The sequence below is a fragment of the Anolis carolinensis genome, chromosome 2, assembly GCF_035594765.1.
Source record: "Anolis carolinensis isolate JA03-04 chromosome 2, rAnoCar3.1.pri, whole genome shotgun sequence".
NCBI classification, from domain to species: Eukaryota; Metazoa; Chordata; class Lepidosauria; order Squamata; family Dactyloidae; genus Anolis; species Anolis carolinensis.
The window spans coordinates 42,062,526-42,086,040 of NC_085842.1; the positions used below are offsets into that span (position 1 = coordinate 42,062,526).

The 23,515-nt window shown below is 39.1% G+C and overlaps 1 protein-coding gene across 25 annotated transcripts in view; it reads right to left on the reverse strand.

Annotated features, from left to right (window-relative positions):
* Positions 1–23,515, reverse strand: part of magi1 (membrane associated guanylate kinase, WW and PDZ domain containing 1) — a 617,355-nt gene that overhangs the window by 142,569 nt on the left and 451,271 nt on the right. For 24 of the 25 annotated variants that reach the window (XM_062973798.1, XM_062973809.1, XM_062973808.1 and 21 more), the window contains exon 3: positions 15,799–15,918. In XM_062973798.1, coding sequence (XP_062829868.1) covers positions 15,799–15,918 — 120 coding nt within the window. Of the gene's footprint in view, positions 1–15,798; positions 15,919–23,515 lie in introns of those variants that run through there. The other variant, XR_010003824.1, reaches the window with a different exon arrangement.

The following is a 23,515-nucleotide window of genomic DNA, read 5'->3' on the forward strand; positions in this document are numbered from 1 at the left end:
TCTTGAGTGAGGAATATTCAGATGTGGTTTTGCACTTCATTACAAGACAGCAAAGGGAAAATGGTATGCACTGCAGGAAAAAGGCCACATTCTACATGCAGATTCCTATTCCTGGGCTGGAACAGCTACACAAAGAAACAGAGTCCACACAACTGATATCGAAACTGTGATGATGCTTCCAAAGTACAGCACATTCATATCCCCAGATAATTAAGGCTCAGGCAGAGCCACTACCCCCCTCAAAAAAGGGGGGGGAGGTGGATACACAAAAGAAGGCAGATTTGCAGAAGCTATTTTCTAAATGTAGCTTCAAATTCAGATGAAATTATAATTAAATAGAAGTAAGAGTCAGTGTGAAGTATTGGTTTGAGAGTTGAATTAGGACTGCTCAGCCAAGGAAACCCACTGGGTGACCTTGGGCAAAACACACTTTCTGAACAAATATTGCCAAGAAAACCCCATGAAACAATAGGTTCACCTTACAGCAGAGCTTTCCAGACATTTCTTGTTTAGACATGCATCATTTACAATACAGTAGTTCGGTTTTACTAGATAACTGGAGGTTAAGAGATATTAACACATACATACATTGTAATAATGAAATGTATGGGGACACAACGTATCTCATGAAGACCATTCAGGTTTTTAAAAATATATTATTTACTGCTTATTTCAAATACGACTCAGAGATTTCTTGTACATTTGCACAACACACCACAGCCAACACACCAATATGTCACAACACAGAGTTTGGAAAGCTCTGCCTTAGGTCAGAAACAACTTCAAAGAACACAATAACAACAAAGAAATACAATGAAACTTACTATGTTCAATAGGGAGGAATGTGATTAAGTGAGCTGTGAAACTACTCATTCTGTTGTTCATGGTTAACTAACTAGCCATGGTTTGGGGAGCTTTCCAGTAGAGGCCTATCCCTGTTAAGACTTTGAATCCCAGCTTGTTTTGATAGGGAAACCAACAGATTCAAACATAGCCACCATTTACACTCCAGAGCATAGAGCTCAGAGTCTTCTTCTATACTTCAGGGAAAGATTTCTCAAGACAATGGGAAAGGAGAAGATATTTGAGAGTGGAAATGTTATGTGTACACATGATATCAAAAACTCTCCCCTTTTTGCACAGAGCATCCTTTGGATGTCCTGCTTTCTACCCAGTTCACTATTCTTTAATCACTCTTTCCTTTTAGAAACGTCATTCAGCAAAGCCTTTTCACACCTGGCTTCACTTTTAGTTGTAATTAAAGGTCAAGCTTGGTTTTTCCAGCAGTGTGGAAAACCAAATGTCAAAACATATGCCAAATATTTCATGTCCCTTTATATGTCACCCATCACAAGCAGACAGAGAAAATCCTTTATAACCCTCTCACATTTTTCCAACTCTCTCTCCTCTTCTCTTGATAGCTGACTATCTGATGGGGTAATTCAAATACTTTATCCTCCATTAGAGTTCCAATCTCCAAAGGTAAGCTGGTGATCTCACATTTATATTAGTAGATTTGATGTGCACGCTTATTAAAATTAGGAGTTTTAAAACAAATAGATGAAAAAATGGTAATGGTATGAACATCTGCTTTATACCCTTTATGAAAACACTTTTATTTTGCTATTTGTAATGCTCCAAGCTTTTTTAAACATTAATATTTGGAAGACAAAATACAAATCTGATCCAGAGGTCTGTGGTTACATAGCAGATGTTCGATGGAACACTCTCTTGATTTCAATATCTCCTCAGTTGTATTCCATTTGTTCTTTCATCTCCTAATAATTTAAATTACTGCAGTCACCCACCCAGGGAATACAAGTGCTACCCTATGATTTAGTGTAACACACCCACTACAAATAATGTAATCAGTCAAAGAAAAGCTTAAGTACATCTGATCTGCCTATAGTCTGGAGTCTACTCATTCATCGATAAGGGAAGAAGGTGGGGAGGGAGGTATTTTAGGAAATACAGCATTGTCACAAAACAATTTGAGATTTCAAAAGCGTTGAAATATATCCCATGAATACCTAATCATCCCGACCATCTTGTAGGTCAACATGATTTTTTATAAGCATTGGCATATCCACGTTCCTGACATGCAACCACCATAATTTTAATATTTAAAAACCAAACAGTTTTTAATAATGCAATGTACCACATAAGAAACAAACTTATTGCTCAGTCAAGAGAAACCAAAACCAGCATCACAAACAAACAAATACACAAACAACAAAACCCTATCAGTTTTCATGGTAGTTTCTTATTCTCTGTCAAATAAATTTTAAAAACCACATGTATAGCAAAAGCAATCATAGCATGGTTTAAAGATGGATTTCTTCCTGGTGGAAGTCCCTACGGGATGTGAAAGCACCGTAAAACAAAGAAATTGCCAAGCATAGCCAGCAAGGAAAATCAATACATCATTATTGCTGTATTTATTAAGTTTTTTGTTCCACATTTTCCCTCTGACAAGTTCAAGGCAATAAACATGTACTCCCTCTTCCCATCCCTATTTGATTCTCATACTATGAGTTTATTTAAGATGAGACAGTGACTGACAGTGCCAATTTCAGGATTTTAAGAGTCCTTGGGCAAGACATTGCCAAGGGGTCACCCCCCCCCCCACAGTGAATTTACCCTACCAGCTGCATTTGTTCCTCTTCCTCCTTTTCATGAGTGTAACAACTTGCTTGCCTGGCAGGTAGAGGGATAGAAGGTAATCAGCTGTGGCATATTCTGTTCTAGCATCCCGGCCACATCTGCAATGACTGGTTATCTTGAAAGAGGGGACAAACAACTCTGTGGTGGTAAATAACATACAGAGCTGATTTGGTTTAATGCATTCCAAGGCCAGTTAACACAACTTTTGAATGGCATTAACCAAAATTGCGGTTACTCTGAATTCTGCCTGAGAATCTGGAGTAAACTGAGAGTTTGAACCAGTGTCAGCAGTTGGGCCAACTCTGAACAGAATTCAGCACCATTGGGTGGTCAGATTTCCCTCCTGCATCCCAGTAGCAGGGGAGCTAGTGATCAAACCCATCCTGGGACCGACCTGGCATCTGCTAATCTTGTACATTTGTACAGAACCACTAGCCATTTCTGTTTGTTTCATTCATAATGCCCCATTTTTATTTTTGAGCAACTTTCCCAAAAACGGGTGCCTTTCCGAATAAGCTTTTGCAACCAAGATCCAAAAAAACAGAATATTTTCGGCCCACACTCCCTTTCCCCTCAGTTTTAGGGCTAGTGCTTGGCGCTTGGCTGCAGGAACTGGCACTTTGGGCCTACTCACCACACACAGTGCCGAGCACCGAGTAAGAAGCACTTGGCACTCACCTGTAGGCCCTGGCAGGCATTGGTGCTTTGGGCCTTGGTGCTTTGGGCCTTGGAAAGAGGGAGTGTGTGTGTCGCGGCCCAAAGCACCTATGCCTGTCAGGGCCTGCAGCTGAGCACTGAAAGTCATCCAACCAAATGGTTACCATTCCCACTTTCCTTTCGTTCTACTGATATTTCTGTACCAGAGAGGGGTGTATCATTTCATGCCTTCCAAATGAACAAAATGGTACAAACATATGAATTTAATGAATTAAATCGTAACCGGGCCCATGACTATCATCTGCCACTCGGGATCGGCCCCAGCATAAAGGGTCCATGTAGAACCAACCTCAGGTCATTCCAGGCCCTGGGAATTCTGGGCAAAAATATGACAGCTAGGGATGGACCCTTTGTTATGCACTATGCCTTAAGCAGCAACCACAGTTGTACATTGTTAATCATTTAAACTCACACAGTATTCCAGGTGTGGTCTGACCAAGGCAGAATAGAGGGGGAGCATGACTTCCCTGGATCTAGACGCTATGGTCTGCATCAATAGGGGAATAGCGTCTAGATCCAGGGAAGTCATGCTCCCCCTCTATTCTGCCTTGGTCAGACCACACCTATAGAATCATAGAATCATAGAATAGTAGAGTTGGAAGAGACCACATGGGCCATCTAGTCCAACCCCCTGCTAAGAAGCAGGAAATCGCATTCAAAGCACCCCCGACAGATGGCCATCCAGCCTCTGCTTAAAAGCCTCCAAGGAAGGAGCGTCCACCACGGCCCCGGGGAGAGAGTTCCACTGTCGAACAGCTCTCACAGTGAGGAAGTTCTTCCTGATGTTCAAGTGGAATCACCTTTCCTGTAGTTTGAAGCCATTGTTCCGTGTCCTAGTCTGCAGGGCAGCTGAAAACAAGCTTGCTCCCTCTTCCCTATGACTTCCCTTCACATATTTGTACATGGCTATCATATCTCCTCTCAGCCTTCTCTTCTGCAGGCTAAACATGCCCAGCTCTTTAAGCCGCTCCTCATAGGGCTTGTTCTCCAGACCCTTAATCATTTTAGTCGCCCTCCTCTGGACGCTTTCCAGCTTGTCAACATCTCCCTTCAACTGTGGTGCCCAAAATTGGACACAGTATTCCAGGTGTGGTCTGACCAAGGCAGAATAGAGGGGGAGCATAACTTCCCTGGATCTAGACGCTATTCCCCTATTGATGCAGGCCAGAATCCCATTGGCTTTTTTAGCAGCCGCATCACATTGTTGTCTCATGTTTAACTTGTTGTCCACAAGGACTCCAAGGTCTTTTTCGCACACACTGCTGTCAAGCCAGGCGTCCCCCATTCTGTATCTTTGATTTCCATTTTTTCTGCCGAAGTGAAGTATCTTGCATTTGTCCCTGTTGAACTTCATTTTGTTAGTTTTGGCCCATCTCTCTAGTCTGTCAAGATCGTTTTGAATTCTGCTCCTGTCTTCTGGAGTGTTAGCTATCCCTCCCAGTTTTGTGTCGTCTGCAAACTTGATGATCGTGCCTTCTAACCCTTCGTCTAAGTCGTTAATAAAGATGTTGAACAGAACCGGGCCCAGGACGGAGCCCTGCGGCACTCCACTTGTCACTTCTTTCCATGATGAAGACGACGCATTGGTGAGCACCCTTTGGGTTCGTTCGCTTAGCCAATTACAGATCCACCTAACCGTAGTTTTGTCTAGCCCACATTTTACTAGTTTGTTTGCCAGAAGGTCGTGGGGGACTTTGTCGAAGGCCTTACTGAAATCCAGGTACGCTACATCCACAGCATTCCCTGTATCGACCCAACTCGTAACTCTATCGAAAAAAGAGATCAGATTAGTCTGGCATGACTTGTTTTTGGTAAATCCGTGTTGACTATTAGCAATGACCGCATTTGTTTCTAAGTGTTCGCAGACCACTTCCTTAATGATCTTTTCCAGAATTTTGCCTGGTATTGATGTGAGGCTGACCGGACGGTAATTGTTTGGGTCGTTCTTTTTTCCCTTCTTGAAGATAGGGACCACATTCGCCCTCCTCCAATCTGCTGGGACTTCTCCCGTTCTCCAAGAACTCTCGAAGATAATTGCCAGTGGTTCTGAAATAACTTCTGCTAGTTCCTTCAGTACTCTTGGGTGTAGCTGATCTGGCCCTGGGGACTTGAATTCGTTTAGAGAGGCCAGGTGTTCCTGGACAACGTGTCTCCCTATTTGGGGTTGGATTTCCCCCAATCCTTCGTCCATTCCGTGTTGCTGAGGTTGAAGATGGCTTTCTTTTTCTGAGAAGACCGAGGCAAAGAAGGCATTGAGCAGTTCTGCCTTTTCCCTGTCCCCTGTCGCCATCACCCCATCTTCTCCTTGCAATGGCCCTATCGCCTCCTTTTTCTTCCTTTTTCTACCAACGTAAGCAAAAAAGCCTTTTTTGTTGTTTTTTATGTCCCTGGCAAGCCTGAGCTCATTTTGCGCTTTAGCCTTGCGAACCTTTTCCCTACAGTGCGAACCTTTTCCCTACAGGGAATAGGAATACTGGAATACTGTGTCCAATTTTGGGCACCGCAGTTGAAGGGAGATGTTGACAAGCTGGAAAGCGTCCAGAGGAGGGCAACTAAAATGATTAAGGGTCTGGAGAACAAGCCCTATGAGGAGCGGCTTAAAGAGCTGGGCATGTTTAGCCTGCAGAAGAGAAGGCTGAGAGGAGACATGATAGCCATGTACAAATACGTGAAGGGAAGTCATAGGGAAGAGGAAGCAAGCTTGTTTTCTGCTGCCCTGCAGACTAGGACACGGAACAATGGCTTCAAACTACAGGAAAGGAGATTCCACCTGAACATCAGGAAGAACTTCCTCCACTGTGACAGCTGTTCGACAATGGAACTCTCTCCCCCGGGCCATGGTGGAGGCCCCTTCTTTGGAGGCTTTTAAGCAGAGGCTGGATGGCCATCTGTCGGGGGTGCTTTGAATGCGATTTCCTGCTTCTTAGCAGGGGGTTGGACTGGATGGCCCATGAGGTCTCTTCCAACTCTACTATTCTATGATTCTATGATTCTATGATTCTATGATTCTATGATTCTATGACTCAGACTGCATAGAACATAGTTTCCTATTTGAAATTAAGACAGAAGCCCTTGTTAAAGGGGGTGTTTTTTGATCAAAGCGAAATGAGTGGGTTATCCCCTTTCACTTAACTGAAGAAGATGGGATAAGGAGCGTTTGTTTTACTAATAAAAGAAACACGGCATACCAATTGCCCCAAATCAAGACTGACACTTGGAAATTGAAATCGAATAGGATGTGCAAATAGAAGCAAACCGAATGACCAGCTAGAAGAGCTCCTTTTGTAACACACACACATATAGAGAGAGGGCGGGGGAGAAAGCTTTCCTGGCAGGAGATTTATGCACAGGCTAATCCCCCTCCCCCCCCCCAAAAAAAATACAACCCTGTTGTTTAAAGTTTTTCCATGAAAACTGGAGACTTGAGGTGAGGGAAAAATACCGAGGTCTAACATTATTTATCTTTACTGTTGTCTGACCTACACAGAAGGGCAGGCAACTGAGAAGACTGCAAAGATGGAATGATTTCTTCCCTTACAGAGGTGTAATCAGTGGACAGGTACCCAAGGTAGTGATGCCTACCTTGATTTAAAATTAATGGATAGTGAACTTCATGACTGAGGAGAAATTTGATCTTAGGTGGATAAAGATAAATAAACAAATAAATGTAACAACACCAACAATAAAGAACTTAGATGTGAACTGAACACACAGAATCTGTGATTCTCTAAGGAGACCAACTATCAGGTGAAATTATCTTCTCCAAAGAAAAAAGAAAAGAGATCATCCCATCTCATAAACTCATAAAATATTGCAATCAGTCTAATCACATTCTGCACCAGGCAAAGAATTCAACTCCCAGAAATCCTAACAGTTGGTAAACTGACTGGGATTTATGGGAGTTGTAGGTCAAAACACCTGGGGACCCACAGGTTGAGAACCACTGCTCTACAGCATGACAATGAAAGAAGATTTCTATGTGGACCACACCTGAAGATCTGACTATGTAACTGGATTTCTACATGGAGGTAAAACACAACAGCAAATGGAAAAGGCAGGGCACACTAAACCCTGCACAGAAAACAACAGAACGTCACAACAGGTCACCTACAAGTTATAAACGATGACTATTCAAACATTTCATCAAGGAGCCACAACCCATTCTGGATTATAATATCGCCCTTCCAAAAACTTTGATTAGTCCATGCCATACAAGACTGATGGAAATGTTAGGATATGACCCTGCTACAAAGCTAGATACCACCTCTAGTCTCACATGTACTCTGGCAACTTCATAGGTCCTACGAATGTTACATACAACAGAAGCAGATTTATTCATCTTTTTCAGATAATGTTCTCTTGCATTCTACACAGAAGAAACAATGCAAAATAATACATGGACAAAACTGATAGCAAAAATGTCAATATTCAGAAATCAGTGCCAGAACATTTATGTCTCCCAGGACAATCTGTCCCTAATGTCAAGGTGATGGTTGTGGAACAAGGAAACTTCAAACCAAGGCCGGGCAGAGAGATAACTAGGATGCATTCTGAACTATGATGAAGACATCTTAGTACATTACATGTATTAACATGGTGTTTTCATTATATCTGCATGTACAAATAATAATCTTAATGAAAAATCTCTGGCTATTGTATGATAAGGTTTTTGCTTTCTTTCTTTTTGCGACAGAATAAAACAATAATGCTGTCAACCATGCATCTGATGAAGCTGAACCAAGATACAAAAGCCTATGCTTCAAACTTCTTTCTATCAACTGGTTTCAAAGCTGCTACAAGACTCCTTTGTGTATGTTTGCCTGTTTATGTATGGCTGTGTGTAAACCGATGATCAATTGTTTACTTTTTAACTACTGAAAGATGACTCATGTTCTCTTTGTTACTTTCCAATGGCATCTAATTAGTGCAGGAAAAAAGGATCCCAGTCTACCAAGATCTTTAGTGAGATCCTGAACAGCTCTTATCTTTTATTTGGGGCCTATAGTTGTTCTCCTCTGGAATGCCTCAGAACTCCCCCTCCCTATCAATATTTTTGTGGGCATCAAAAAACAACAACATTGTTGGTAGTCTTTGTTCCTCCAGATGTTTTGGATGTTAAAATCCAGAATCCTGGTTGGGACTTCTGAGAGTTGAAAGTCAAAACATTTGGTTGAGAACTGCTGCTATAAAACATTACATTACTGGAAAAATAAAAATGCTACAATACAGCACATTTCAGCTCTCTGCCTACACCCAATTATAACAACCCCTTTTCACCTTGGCAGCAGAATGAACAATGTTTTACTCACAAAAGGGAACTGTAACAATATATTATTTACGAATTCAACACTTCTGAACCTAAAATAGTATGGCCAACTCATGTTAAAGTAAAATTCATTGGCATTAGAAATAAGGTGAAAAATCACCATCATTCACTGTGAACAAATAAAATATTTCAAATATTGTAGAGATAAGAGAACTAATATAATCAAAAAGAAACCATTGCAAAAAAGACTGGTGAATATCTTTCCAAGGTCCAAGTCTCAAGTATTTGACCAAAAGAAGCTTAATCAAAAATACATTTTCCTTTCCTGATCACTATGACCCTGCTCCAATCTGACTGAAAGAGGTACATGCTGGACCTCAGAAATGTGCAAACTGCATCAAATGACTGAAATAAAACAAAAGCTGAAGGCCATTTTTCTTCCCCGAATCACATCTCAGTCTGATCTAAACGTATATTATTGGCAGATTACAGTAATTAAAGCTCAGCATGCAACGGTTAAGCCATTAGCGTGATTGGAGTTCTGTCTGTAACTCACTTTGTTTTACTGAAATGGAAAGGACAACACATCTACTCTAGTCCCAAGAGTTTCTAAAACTGTGCTTTTAGAGAGAAGATGAACACACGTGAGGCTTCAAAATAAAAACCCAAGGTTATACTATTCATAAATTTAAATCTACAATGATATCCCAGAAATTGTACTTAAACAGTAAAAACATTTTATAGTTTCTCAATCAATGAAACAACATTGCACAGGAAAAGAGCTTATGTTAATCTAATTTAAATAATGTAAAATGTTTCAAATTGAGCACCTTAAACTGAGTATGTGTGTGTGTGTGTGTGTAGCATTGTGCCATGGCAGTATATATATAAAGGTAAAGGTTTCCCCTTGACATTAAGTCTAATTGTGTCTGACTCAGAAATGGAGATGAGCACCAACCCCCAAAGTCAAAGAGCCGGCATTGTCAGTAGACAACTCCAAATTCATATGGCCGGCATGACTGCATGGAATGTCATTACCTTCCCACCAGAGTGGTACCTATTGATCTACCCACATTTGCATGTTTTCGAACTGCTAGGTTGGCAGAAGCTGGGGCTAACAGTGGGAGCTCACCCTGCTCCTTGGATTCAAACCACCGACCTTTTGGTCAGCAAGTTCAGCACCTCAGCAGTTTGACCCACTGCGCCACCAGGTGCTCTGGTATACATATATATTTAGAAGAGCATGAAATGACATGTCTTCCCCCTAGTGACAAGTAATAGATGACATAGCAGTAACATCTGAAACGCAGTAGACTGTGACGCCTCAGGGCAGCGTGAGCACTGGGAACCAGACACGGAGGCCAATAAACAATCTAATATCTTTATTAAAGAAATAAAGGAGACAACCAAAAATAAGCAGAGTATATAGTCCAGCAATAGTCCTTTCAGAAAAGGTCAAATATAGTCCAGTAATGTGAAAGTAGATGTCCAGTATTAGAGTTCAAAGTTTTAAATCCGATAACCGAAACACACTCAAACTTCTAAGCTGGCTAGGATACAAGGCAAGGCAAAGTTAGTCGTGGTAGAGCTGAATCGCTGTCCAGGCTTGGCAGGGAGACGAGATGCAATGCCCGGTCTACTCGAGAGTAGCGCGTTGCAGAACTAGAGTCGATGTGAATTCCTCAACTGACACGTTGAACACCGCAAAGGTCAGTCGGCGCCCAGAACTTTTATGGGACTACAATCTCCCCTCCAGCCAGGTGTCTGAACACTCTTTCCCAAGGGAAAGTGGACTAAAGTCAACAACTTGCCAGATGCAATCCTCCCGGGAAACTCTCAAGGGAACTGGCTTAATTAACGCTTGCTCTCTCCGCTAATCTAGTGCTTTTTCTCTGACTCTGCTTCTCCGAGCGAGATGTTTCCCAAAACAATCTTCGGTCAAAAGGAGCGCTCTCTGGAGAACCGGGCTCTGGCTCAAAGGCCTTTTTAATTAACTGTGGGCTAAAATTGTCAACAGGGGACATCTGAAAGGGAGCAGAATCTTGCGGAGTCAGCACAAACCCCATATCTTCTTCGGTCCGATCCATAATGGCAACGGAGTCATGACTCGAGGGTCCCTGAGACACTACAGTAGACTCTCAATTAACTGCCACCCACAGGGATTTGTATATGTCAGAAAAATGTTTATGGTTGCCTGAAAGTTACTATTAAAAATAGGCTTAATTTCTATACTCTATATTATACCATACCATAAACTCTGTATTGACTTATATTAATATTGACATATAGTAATAAAACAAATAAAGAAAAACCTAACTTATGTAACACTGCTTTACTCTTTTATAAAAACAACTTGAAAAATGAAGTACCGGTATTATTTCTTCTAATTTATTGCTAGTTGCTTGAGATTTCCAGAAGCTCTATTCTCAAGAGTTCCTATAAGCACTTGAACTGAGTAGATCTTTTTCAAAGTTATTCTTCCAATGAGATTTGTTCCTCTTTCTAACTACATAATCCACTTTCATTACACATCTCACTGTTGTATTACTTCTGGTTCTTGTTGCTTTTCCATTGTTTCCTTTTACTTTTTTGGTTCTTTTTAAAAGAAACCATCTTGACATTGATGAGAGAACAGCAGAAAATCTGAAGAATTCTTGTCAAGTTACCTCAAAAATTCTTTAATTACTTTGCAAAGTTCCTTTATTTTTGCAAATGACTGGAAAATGTCAGTCTTTTGCAGCAGAAAAACAACTTGGCCGTCACTTTCTTTTTGTAATATAGCTTCATTTTAACTTCGTTAACCAACCATAAGTGAACAGTTAGAAATAAATGGGTGATCTTTAACTTGTTATCCTGTATGCTGGGTTTTAGATGCTATTTGAATGGTGCATAAAAATTCTTTGCTCTGTAGATGGCAGTGTATAATTCCTTGAGAAGAGCAACCACTAATTTTCCTCACTTATTAAGACCACAAAAACCATTTGATTTAATTTATATTTCCTTCCTAAACTACAACTGCAGTGCTATAAAAATGCCACAGTTCCAACACAATAAGATGCAGCTAAGTTATTTCTGTGCATAACTGAACAAAAGTGGGTAAACTCATGGACATAAATCAAAGGCAGAGAAGCCTTTTCCACCCAAGAGTCACAATACCTTATGATTAAAGGAGAGTTTAATGTGGTCAGTGAGTGGAGCCTAAAGCCCTGCACCTTGGAGTTTTTCACATGTAATATTCAACACATGTGCACTGTACCATGACTGCTGATCTGTACCCATGAAGAGTTATTCAGATGTAGTGGAATGAGCAAGCATATACCCTATTTGCTCATATAACAATTGAGAAATTTAGTCCAAAAATCAACCACAAAAGTCTGAGTCAAGTTATCCATGAGTCGATGTGAATATTGTACCTTCACTCTTACCAAAAAAAGAAATCACTCCTTCTATGCGTTGAGTGGCAAAAAGCAGGAACTTCAACCATCCTGGAGGAACCTAATTTCCACCAGATGTTCAGCCAAAGGTTGACCATAGAATTGCAGTGGAGATTCTAAAGATCATTAGGCATCACTAGATCCTCTAGAACAATTTTATGGGATGTCTCAGCTGGAAACTGAAGACATCTCTCATTTTAAGTATGAAAAATATGATTACAGACAAAAAATGGGGTTCAACCCCCTCCCCCTTAAAAATTTTCAGGTTTTTTTTTTTTAAAAAAAATCATGATTTATTCATGAATTTTAATGGTTAACCAAATACCCATGAGTGTCCACTGAAGTTAATCTGTCTTGAGTGTCCACTCAAGTTTATGATGGAGTCTGATTTCTAAATTATTTTGCATTATGGAACTACTCTTCATGATTCACTAAAAACAAGTTTCAACCCCCCACCCACCCACCCACCCCCGATTTTTTTTTTCTGGCTGTGGCCCTGCCCTCAGGTAATATACAAGCCTACTGTAATAGAAAAGTAATATGCCCAGCAAGTAAATAACATAACAAGCTCCTTGGCCAATACTGTGATAAGTAACTGCAATTTTCCAAACACTTTACTGAGTGATGAGAATTAATTACCTCCAAAAAATATCCTTCCAGTCTTGCTTAGTTGCAGTAACTTGAAAGGAGTCCACAAGGGAAATTAGCACAGAAGAAGAAGAACTATTCCTTAGTTATGTGGGCAGTGTTATTGAAAGGCTGAAAGCTCTCCCAATCCGCCCCCCTCCCCCCCCCCAATGTTACCTGAATGTCCTGCTCAGCTGAGTGGAAACAACTGACAAGAGCAACGAAAGTGGACGTGTTTCCTATCTGAAGCTCTGATCCTTGGTCTCATACTAAGAGCAAAGGTATGGGAAGCTATTTATTTGGAAATAATTTCAGAGTAATACTAATATATATATATATATATATATATATATATATATATATATATGTGTGTGTGTGTGTGTGTGTGTGTGTGTGTGTGTGTGTGTGTATACACACACACACACACACACACATATATATATATATACAGTAGAGTCTCGCTTATCCAACATAAACGGGCCAGCAAAATGTTGGATAAGTGAAAGTGTTGGATAATAGGAGGGATTATGGAAAAGCCTATTAAACATCAAATTACGTTATGATTTTACAAATCACGCACCAAAATATCATGATTTACAACAAATCAACAGAAAAAGCAGTTCAATACAAGGTAACGTTATGTTATGTAGTAATTACTGTATTTACAAATTTAGCACCAAAACATAGCAATGTATTGAAAACACTGACTACAAAAATATTGACTACTAAAAGGTAAACTGTGTTGGATAATACAGAACGTTGGATAAGTGAAGGTTGGATAAGTGAGACTCTACTGTATATATATTAACATGTAACACAATGGAATCTGCAATTATATATAATTGAGTAGCCAATTAATTGTTTTTGATCATAACGAAATGGACTCTTCATTGTCTCAATTGCACAGTTTTCTATTATTTTGAAAGGAACTAATTAAGAATGATTTCCGCTTCCTTTGGGATGAATCTGTGTTATGCCCAAAGGAGGAACCACAACATTTTAAATTACTCTTGAATATAATAACTGAGCACAGAAAAAAAACTTTACTGACGCACACACACAACTCACCTGTCTTGACAAAAACATTCTATAACTGCATTTCTGATATACTTCTACAATATAAATCTCTTATCTTTTCAGAATTCACATTTAAAGGAATATATGCCTTTATTTTTCATATATATTTCTCTCAAGATTTTTGTATAGTTGGATTCTACAATATGGTGCATTACCATAAACTATATTTCTCAAAATAATAAAGGTGCATGGAGCATTCCTACCAAACTTGCAAACAAAAGTCACGAGCAGCCCTGAATGTTACAGCAGTATAGACTGAAGTGATGTGTTTGTTTCCTATAAACACTATGTGCTAGCAGTGCTTCACAATTCTCCACTGATTATCACAACAAACCTGAAAAGGTCACTGTGATTCTCATTTCTGCCAAAGCTGAGAGATAGAGCAAGGGGACCCAGACTTCCAAAATTCATCCACTAGTTTGGCTTTCATTACTGTGCTCATAGAATCATAGTCGGAAGAGACCACAAGGGCCATTCAGTCCAAACTCTTGCCATGCAGAAAGACGCATTCAAAGAATCCCCCACATATGGTCATCCAGACCCTGCTTTAAAAACTCCAAGGAAGGAGACTTCATTACACTTTGAGGCAGAGTATTCCACTATGAAATAGCTCCTGTTTGAACTCCTATATGTCTGCAAATGAAAAATGTTAAGAATCCTTGCTTCTCAATTGTGTAACTGAAAACTTCTCTAAGTTTCAAAAGAAGATGCATTTTTTAGCCTGGATAAACATGGAAAAGCTGAGATAAAAAAACACACACATATGCATGACCATTAACAGAATGACCCTATGCAAATAACATAGGAGAAAGTCCTAGTGGATTTGGTGCAACTTTCCCCTAGGTGGTTTTACATCGATTTTCCATGTTACAAGAACCAAATGACCTGAAGCACCATGAACAAACCAATGAAATCCAATGTTATAAAGGTTTACAGGAGGCATTAACAACAGACCTATGGCCTTCCAGATGCAGTTGTACTACACCTCCCACTATGGCTCACTATGGACTATGTTAACTGAGGCTAACAGGAATTGAAGCCCACAAAAACACAACACATTCCTGTCTTTAATGCAAAGTCATAAGTACATACAGACAATCCAAAATATTTAAATCCAAAATGTGATGAGCAATTTTATTACAGGACATACTTGAATCAAGGATTAAGCAAAAGCTCCAGTACATTGTACATGCATGTGAATAGCTGTGCACAGGTTGACTTGAAAATTAACATGGGACCAGATTCTTCAAAATGTAGAATGCGGATCATTTTTTACTACTGCTGCTTGTGTCTGTATGTGACCTGTTTCATACAGTGTTGTGTATGATGCACTATGGGAAAAGGTATATAGGAGTTCCATATAAACATAAAACCTATGTTGGTGAATTTCCACAAGATGCACTTGTTATTGGCTAAATAATTAAAGAGGACTGAAGAGCAGAAGCAGTTTCTGTTTCTTTCAAACTCATTTAGGCTGGATCAACACTGTGCTATATCCCAGGATCTGATCCCATATTATCTGCTTATCTCAAATGATCTGGCGGTATAGACTCATATAATCCAGTACAATGCAGATAATTTGGGATCAGATCCTGAGATAGATCCAGCCTTAGATTAAGCATCTATGAAATGAGAATCCAAATACCTTAAAAACATCAGATCCCATTGAGTTTAGAAGCTAAGTAGAGTCAGCCCTGGTTAGTACTTGGATGTGAGACAGCCGATCAATACCAGATGCTGTAAGCAATATCTCAGAGGAAAGAACAGGTGAAACCACCTCTTAAGTATTCTCTGCCTAAGAAAATCCTATGAAATTAATAGTCACCATGTGTCAACAGGTAACCTCATGAATACGTCTACCCTTAATTTTAAAGGGTTAAAACATGCTTTTTTCTAGAGGCAGAATGGGAGTGGTGTCACAATAAAAACATTAAAGAGTATTATCAGGAGTTCGGGGACACCTCATTTCATCACCTATACGTCTGGTTGAGACACCTCATTCCTGTAACATACCTTCATAGGTTCCTACTTCAAGAAGAGTCCCGCTTTTCTCTAGCTCAAGAAACTCCTGCACAGTCAAAAAGTTGTAGTCCACACCAGGCACTTCACCTTCTCGTGGAGGTCGAGTTGTGCCTATGTAAGAGAAAGGGAGGAAAGGAAACATGACATCAGTATTCACACTAAAGTACCATCAAAAGAAAGCCAACACTGCATTATGATGAGACTGATGGAAAGAATACTGTCAAAACCTCAAATGGAACCTTCAGGAGAGAGAGGACATGTAGCAAAGCATAATGACAAAATGGGGCACCACTATGACTTTATGCTACATAGGTAGCCCCTTATCCAAAAACAGGGAGGTGGGTTGGTTGTCACCATATGCCTCCAAGTCGCACCAACTTAGAGAAACCCTCAGGTCAATTTATCATAGAGTTATCTGAAGCTATGTGACTTGCCCAAGGTCATCCATTGGGTTTTCAAGTGAGACTTCAAACTCTATTTTCCAGAGCCCTAGTTCAATACTCAAACTGCTGGCTCCAGGGAAGAGATGCTCAATCTCAACATGTGTGGGTTAAGATGCACCTTCTTTTCACATTAAGAGCCACTAGACTCAGAAATAACCAAAGGTTCATCCAAAAATCAGAAAAACAATTTAATCAAGTGCATAAATAATATACCACATCAAAATGTGTTTTATAAGTCTCCTTTAACCTAACATGTTATCCCTCTTCCCTACCACAAAGTCATTTCACACAATTCTGAGAGACCATTGAGTTGACCAGAGCTGATGGCACTCTAGAAACCTTGGACAATTAGGGGATTTACTTAATTGATTGCCATGCATCCAGGGCAGTTACCTTAAAAGTAACTGGTTACAACTTAATCACTCATAGTTAGGTTACCATGACAGCTCAAAATTTGTGACATAACTTTTTATTTTGCCACTTTCTAAAAGCAGTTAAACAGTTACAACAACAAAAACAACACTTTATTTTTCTATCTCGCCACCATCTCCCCGAAGGGACATGGGGCCAAGCCCAAAACAAAACAAATATGATAGTTAAAACCAATGTAGGTAAGTAAAAACAATTATCAACATAACATTCAGTTATAATAAACAAATTAAAAATGCAAGATACAGAAACAACCATGATGACAGATAGGGAAGGTAATAAAATGGACATCACCATCCATGGATAAAATGGGGGCAATCAGGTCAAAAGTCCATGATTTCAAGACCGTTAATAAAGTGCCTGGACAAGTGTCAAACATTTCCTGAGATAATTTGTGTTTGGAGAGATAGGAGGGAAATAAAGTGCGAGGAAACAGTAAGTCACTGACAGGGGTCTAACATGTCACTGATTATTCGAAAGCACATTTGAAGAACCATGTTTTTAGCTGTTTAATAAAGGCAGGCTAAGTTGGTGCAGCAACCACAATGCTAAATGTTGCTGGTCTGTGCTACAAAGCAGGTTTATTCAGTGTAGCCACATACTCTCTGCCAATGTAAAAGTAACTAAAATAGTCACAGTTGCATTAATCTGTTATGTTTATCCGATTGTAGCTTATTTCTGCTATAGTAATTGAATTATTGAATTACTGGGGGGGACTAAATAATAAGTCATGTATCATATGTCACTTCTGTTTACAATCTTATAACTGTTTCACTGTAAACTGAAAATTGCTCTCCTCTATCTAAGCACCTCTGATGCTTGCAAGATAGACAAATAGACAGACAGACAGACAGACAGAAATGGAAATATCTCTCAAGCTGCTTTTTACATAAAGGTTATACAAGATATCATAAATCCCAAGTACCATAATTTGATTTATATTAAAAATATAGATTAGGTTTTCTTTCTTTAATTTCACAAAGTGTTCCTCTATAAGCCACAACTTGCATTAGAAATTTATTAGCATTCAGCCTCACATTTTCCACCTGTCTTTTTATGACAATGGGTGTAACTTGAACATTCCTCTCCACCTTTATGTGCGTTACATCATATCCGTCAGAACTGCAGATTAATTTTCTAATATTTGAATAATTCTATTTGTTTCATGTCAGTGTCCTTAATTTCCTGAGAAAGCCAAGACCTTAAAGTTGCAGCTGTATTTTGCTTCAGCAGAGTGTGGCATCTTTACAGACACTGAAGGAATTTTTATGTTCAGAAAATTGTACATATAAATCAAAGCATTCTATACTTTTACATTGACTGATTTCAGACATCTTTGGATATGTGAATAACTGTATTTGAATATACATAGAAAACGAGATATCTTGGAGATGTGACCCAAGTCCGGACATGAAAATCATTTATGTTTCATAAACAGTATATACACATAAATGAAAAGTAATTTTATACAAATATTTTAAGTAAAGTTGTATGTGAAACAAATTTTGTGTACACTGAACCATCAGAAAACAAAGATGTCACTATCTCAGCAACTCATGTGGATGATTTTGTAGTACTTTAAATTATAGAATTCCAATTAAGGGATGCTCAACCTGTATTCATTTTGTTGAGAATGACTGAAATAAGTAGAAAGTGCTCAGCTTTCTCTCCAAACATCTTTCAGAGAGCAGAGAGAAATTGGAGGGACTCCTGAGACTGAGACACACATGACTATGTGTACAGTGTTTGCATCACCATAGTGTTTTGAACTCTGCATCCTCTGCTTCAGTAGATGGACATTCAAACACATTTGAGTCAAATGGAATTTGTTCCTTCATGCACATGTTAGCTTAGTGCTTACCCGGGGCATCCAGAGTACAGTATTATCTGGGTTACAGATTTATTCATTCACACTTAGGTCAACTCAAGCCATCTCATTGGGGTTTGCTTCTGCACAAAAAAGGAATGCACTTACAATCACCTAGCCTAGTATCTATAAGAAATTGGCAAGACAGAAACACTCACTGACATCATATGTAAACTACTACTTTCAGTGAGACTGCCTCTTGTCATTCTGTGGGTGCAACGGGGGTTACAAAACACCCACATTCCACACTGTCATATGGTGTGATGATGTGTCTTGGCTTCTTGCATCTAAGCAAATGTTCCCAACCCGCCTTTCAGAAAAGGAGTAAAGAAAACAAGGAGAAGGGAATCCCCGCCTCCTCCTTTTCTTAGCGAAATGACAGGCTGTTGGCTGGACACACGCCTGACAGATGGCATTTCAAAGGATTTTTATGAACCATCTGGGGTGTACACAATGAGTACAAACCACCCTTACTACCAGCCTAGGAGGGTTTTCCTGCTCAGTATTATTTAAGAAAACAGTGGGAGGAAGGGAAGGAAGCCCAAGGAAATTAAATTCAGTGCATTTTTTCCCCTTCATGAATCTTTACTTTCCTAACTGGCATTCTCTTCTAGGCTAAGTTTCTGAACAGGTTAAAAACAGGATACAATTGGCTTTCCATAGCCACTGATATCCACAGATTCAAACATCAACAGTTTGAAAATACCACCCTTCTCACAAACAGGCAAACCTTGATTTGCTATTTTATAGAAAAAGCACCAATTTATACCATTGTATAAAATCGACAGGGGGGGTCCTCAAGTGAAGCCCCAGCAAATATTGAGGGTCCACTTTACACAATGTTACAATGAATGCACAACTTGATACTAGAAGTCAAGATTCCACAATCCTAGGATTATATTTCTAATGTTTAGAGATAAGGGCTGGTTATGCAACTGAAAAGCAAATAATTTACTCACTGGCTGCACTTTCCACATTTCACTTCCTTCTGACATCACTGCTTACAATTCCACCCAAAGCATTTGTGCACTATTTACAGATGAACAAATGGGTCAGTTTTGTTTCTCTTTCTTTTATGTCTTAAATTATCCATTCTCTCCTCTCTGTTCAAAGAGACATATGCCAAATTTTCAGCCATCTGAATTGGCCAGATTCAATTGGTACAGCTATTCCCAGCATGGACGATTTACACTGTACCTCCCTCCTATCAGGTAACTGTTAAAAATGAAGAATCTGCCAGAAAAAAACGATGGCACATGACATGCAGCACCACAAGCTGAATATACAGGGATTAAAACCCATATTTTTGAGTGCTAAATATGCACAGCACTCCATCTGGATAAATTTAATCTGTCAATTTCCCCATGATCTAATTCTGACGTCCCTCCCATTCCATTTTACCACCCCTAATATAAACCTGAAAATCTGTGATAACAAATCCTACATCTGATAAAATTGAAACTGTATACTATGATTAATCCATTAGTCTTTAAACAGCCACAAGACTCTTTGTTGTCTCTTCTTGAAAGTGTTTGTGAAACTGTAATTCACTTGAAGTTTTCCATTAAGAAGATCAAATTGACATCCAGCACATGAAACATCAGTAGAAAAATGAAAAATTGAAAAACTTGGATATTGAATTTACAAAAGAAAGATTCCGGGAAATCTTTTTAAAAGTATTTCTTTTTGTAAGGAGAAGCATATTGCTACCAAAGTGAAGGGCAGACAGCAGCCCCAAGCTTCATGTGATCCCAAGGTTAGTTTGGAAACCAAATTCAGATTACCACCCAACACAATTTTTCTCTGAAAAAGGAATGAATGGGTGCCTTTGGGAGGCAAAATGTATCTTTTAAATAGGTTGTAGCTTCTCTCTAAATTATTTTAGATTGAAAAAAAACTCATTTTCCAGACCAGAGTAGATTTCTATGTGGTTTTTAAAAATTATAGCATCCTAATGATAATGTCTAAAGATGTTCACCACTCGCAAACAGACCAATACAGTGATTAGATTGGAACTATCCAAACTGGGATCCACCAGACAAGTTGACTATAATTCCTACTATGCCCAACCATCAGGTTCAATGGTTATTCTAATTGGGGCAATGGAAGCTGTAACTCAACTTATCAAGAGGGCACAAGGCTACATTCACTTGTTTCATTAAGCTACATTAAAAAAAGAAATCTGAATCGTGCCTAAGCTAAAAAATGAAGAAAATTCATGGTGTGTGCTCGTATTCATTGTCTTCTACCTCTTCTATTGCAAAAAACATCTTCATTTATTTGTTTAATACAGGTTGACACCCTGGTGCTAAATTAATCAGAAACTTGCTAACTATAATTTTAGAACAATACTTTAAGAAACCTGCATTCAGTCACCTCAATTACCTTCATGCTAGATTTAAACTACAATCTGATACTGAACCACAATCAAAGCATATAAATTGTCTTCAAAACATAGTCTTGGGATTGGGTACCAACAGTTGAGTTGGCTTATTTTCATGGTGTTAACCAGTTACCAGGCATGAAGATTGCAAAAAGGATTCCTAGAAAGGTCTAATCATAGAAGAAAAATATCCGACCTCTTGGAAGATTCCCAAGCTGGATAAGGCAGCTTATAAGAAATGAAAACATTTCTCTCATTAGTTCTGAGATAAAGTAGAAATCTGGGGGAGAGAACTCTTCTATGAGGACATGGAGGATGGATATTTCAATTGGTTGAGGAATGCCTTTCCTTGGAATCCCAAATGGTGCTGATGTTCATTTTATTCAGGAGCCAAATTGAAACCTGACTTTTAATTTGTCAGGGAAAGAGGGCAGTGATTTTATCCAAGAACAACATTAATTTACCCAGAAATAAGCATTCTACAACATAGTAAACAATTAATAATTCAAATGTTAAAGGAATCTAAAACATAAAAGTTGTTTTAAATTGTTTTGATTTTTACATTATTTTTATTATAATTTTAAAATGCTTATTTTATTGTAATTCTTTTCGTTCTCATTCTAAACTACTTCTATTTATTTATAGCCCACTTTTTTCACTTTGGGATTCAAGACATCTTACAACAGTTATAACCAAGTGCCATTATAGAATTATTGAGTTGGAAGAAACCACTGGGGCTATCTGATCCAATTCTCTGCCATGCAGGAAAATACAATCAAAGCACATCCTGCCTCTGTTTAAATATCTCCAGAGAAGGAGACTCCATTAGTAGTTTATGATTTATAATGACCAAAAATCCATCCCTATCATACTTCTCTTGTTCAAGAGGAATTTTGCCTTTGCTTTCCTTTAAGACTGAGGGAATATGATTTCACTAGTGGGTTTACATGGCTGAGTGAGAACTGAAACTCTGATAATCAGATTTGTAATAAAAAACTCAGTCTGCTACACCACAGTGGCTCTTGACTAACAAAATACACAGATGTGTAATTAAACAATTAAAATTGAAACTTATTAAGAATAAAAGAAAATCCAGTACATTATGAAAAGATTATTCACTCATCCAAGGACTACCAAGTTTTTTTAAAAAAAGTCTTTCTCTGGCTGCGAAAAGACAACAAAGACATCAGTCTAATCTTACAGGGAAGCGAATCTCAGAACCTAGAAAAGCCATCAAGAAGGCCCTTTCTAGTGTTCTCATCAAATTTACTTACAAGGTCAGTAGGAAAGAATGAATCTCTAAACATGGCCAAGTTCATATGGGAGAATAGAGTCCTTCAAATAATTTGGACCTGAGGAATTTCACCTGGTTTTATTTTAAAGAGCCCTGAGAGTTTATGATACAGGGCACAATCTAAATATGTATGCAAATCTAAACATTAAAGAAGTGGCTTTTTTTCTTTTTGGAGCACTTGTCTATGGACTTACAATAAGTGACACTGTCACATTTCTAATTGGAAGCAACTGTGTGGGCTTCCCCATCTCCCCAATCTGCACTTTTGAACTGAAAATGAAATCATGTTCTTGCTGTTCTTAAAATCTTCAACAACTCAGGGGAACCCATATCATTTAAAGGTCACACTCTTCTGCCATGTCATCTGATAAGTCTGAGAGTCTGCTCAGCTTCATCTACATCTGTCACCTAAATCTCAGCTAAATGGAGAGCAGGGAGAGAACTGCAGATCTGCTGATGGCAGCAAGAGAGTAGGAGAGACAGGGGGAACCTACCAAATCTCCAAAAATGCAACCTGATCAGTGGCCAAGCATAAATAGCAACTAATCTGAAATGCACAATTCAGAAATAGCTCATTCCATTGCAACAAAAATCTGGAAAAAATGCATCCAATGGGAATGCTGCACCACAGAGTTCTTCCAGTGACAACAGTGTTTCTAACCACCCAATAATGTGGTATTGCTAAACTACTTTTTACATGACGCAAGTGACCCCAAAGTGCAATAGATGTATAGCAATGAAACAGAAAATACCTTCACTCTGGAAACAGCCACACAAATGGAAGACACCTCAGTATCTAATGAAGGCATTGCTCATAGAGGACAAAGATTGAGAGGGCTGGAAGTTTGGCTATAACATTTTGTCCTAATTCATCCCTGCCAATTATGTGAGAGCTCCTGCAGTATTAAGGCAATTTAGGAGGCTGAATTTGAGAGGATTACGCATCCTAGGACACATTGTTCCACAGAGTTTGTCACATCTCATCACAAATGTCATGGGGTATCTCTGATACAGTGGGAATACAGGAGCCTATGAATGCACTAGTGCATGGTATTTTCTTCCTGTGAAGTAGTGTTTCCTAAATGTGGGTTCCCAGATCTTGTTAGAATCCCCGAAACCCTATTCAGTATAGGACCCTTCCACACAAGTACATAATGTGGCTCGGAACTGCCTCCCTGATGGAACACCAGCCCGATAGCCCAGCCATACCAAATCCAGTTCAGCTGGGCTGGCTGAGCACAGTGTCAGCCTTTTCATACTCATGTAATTGAATTTTACCCAATGGATCAGCA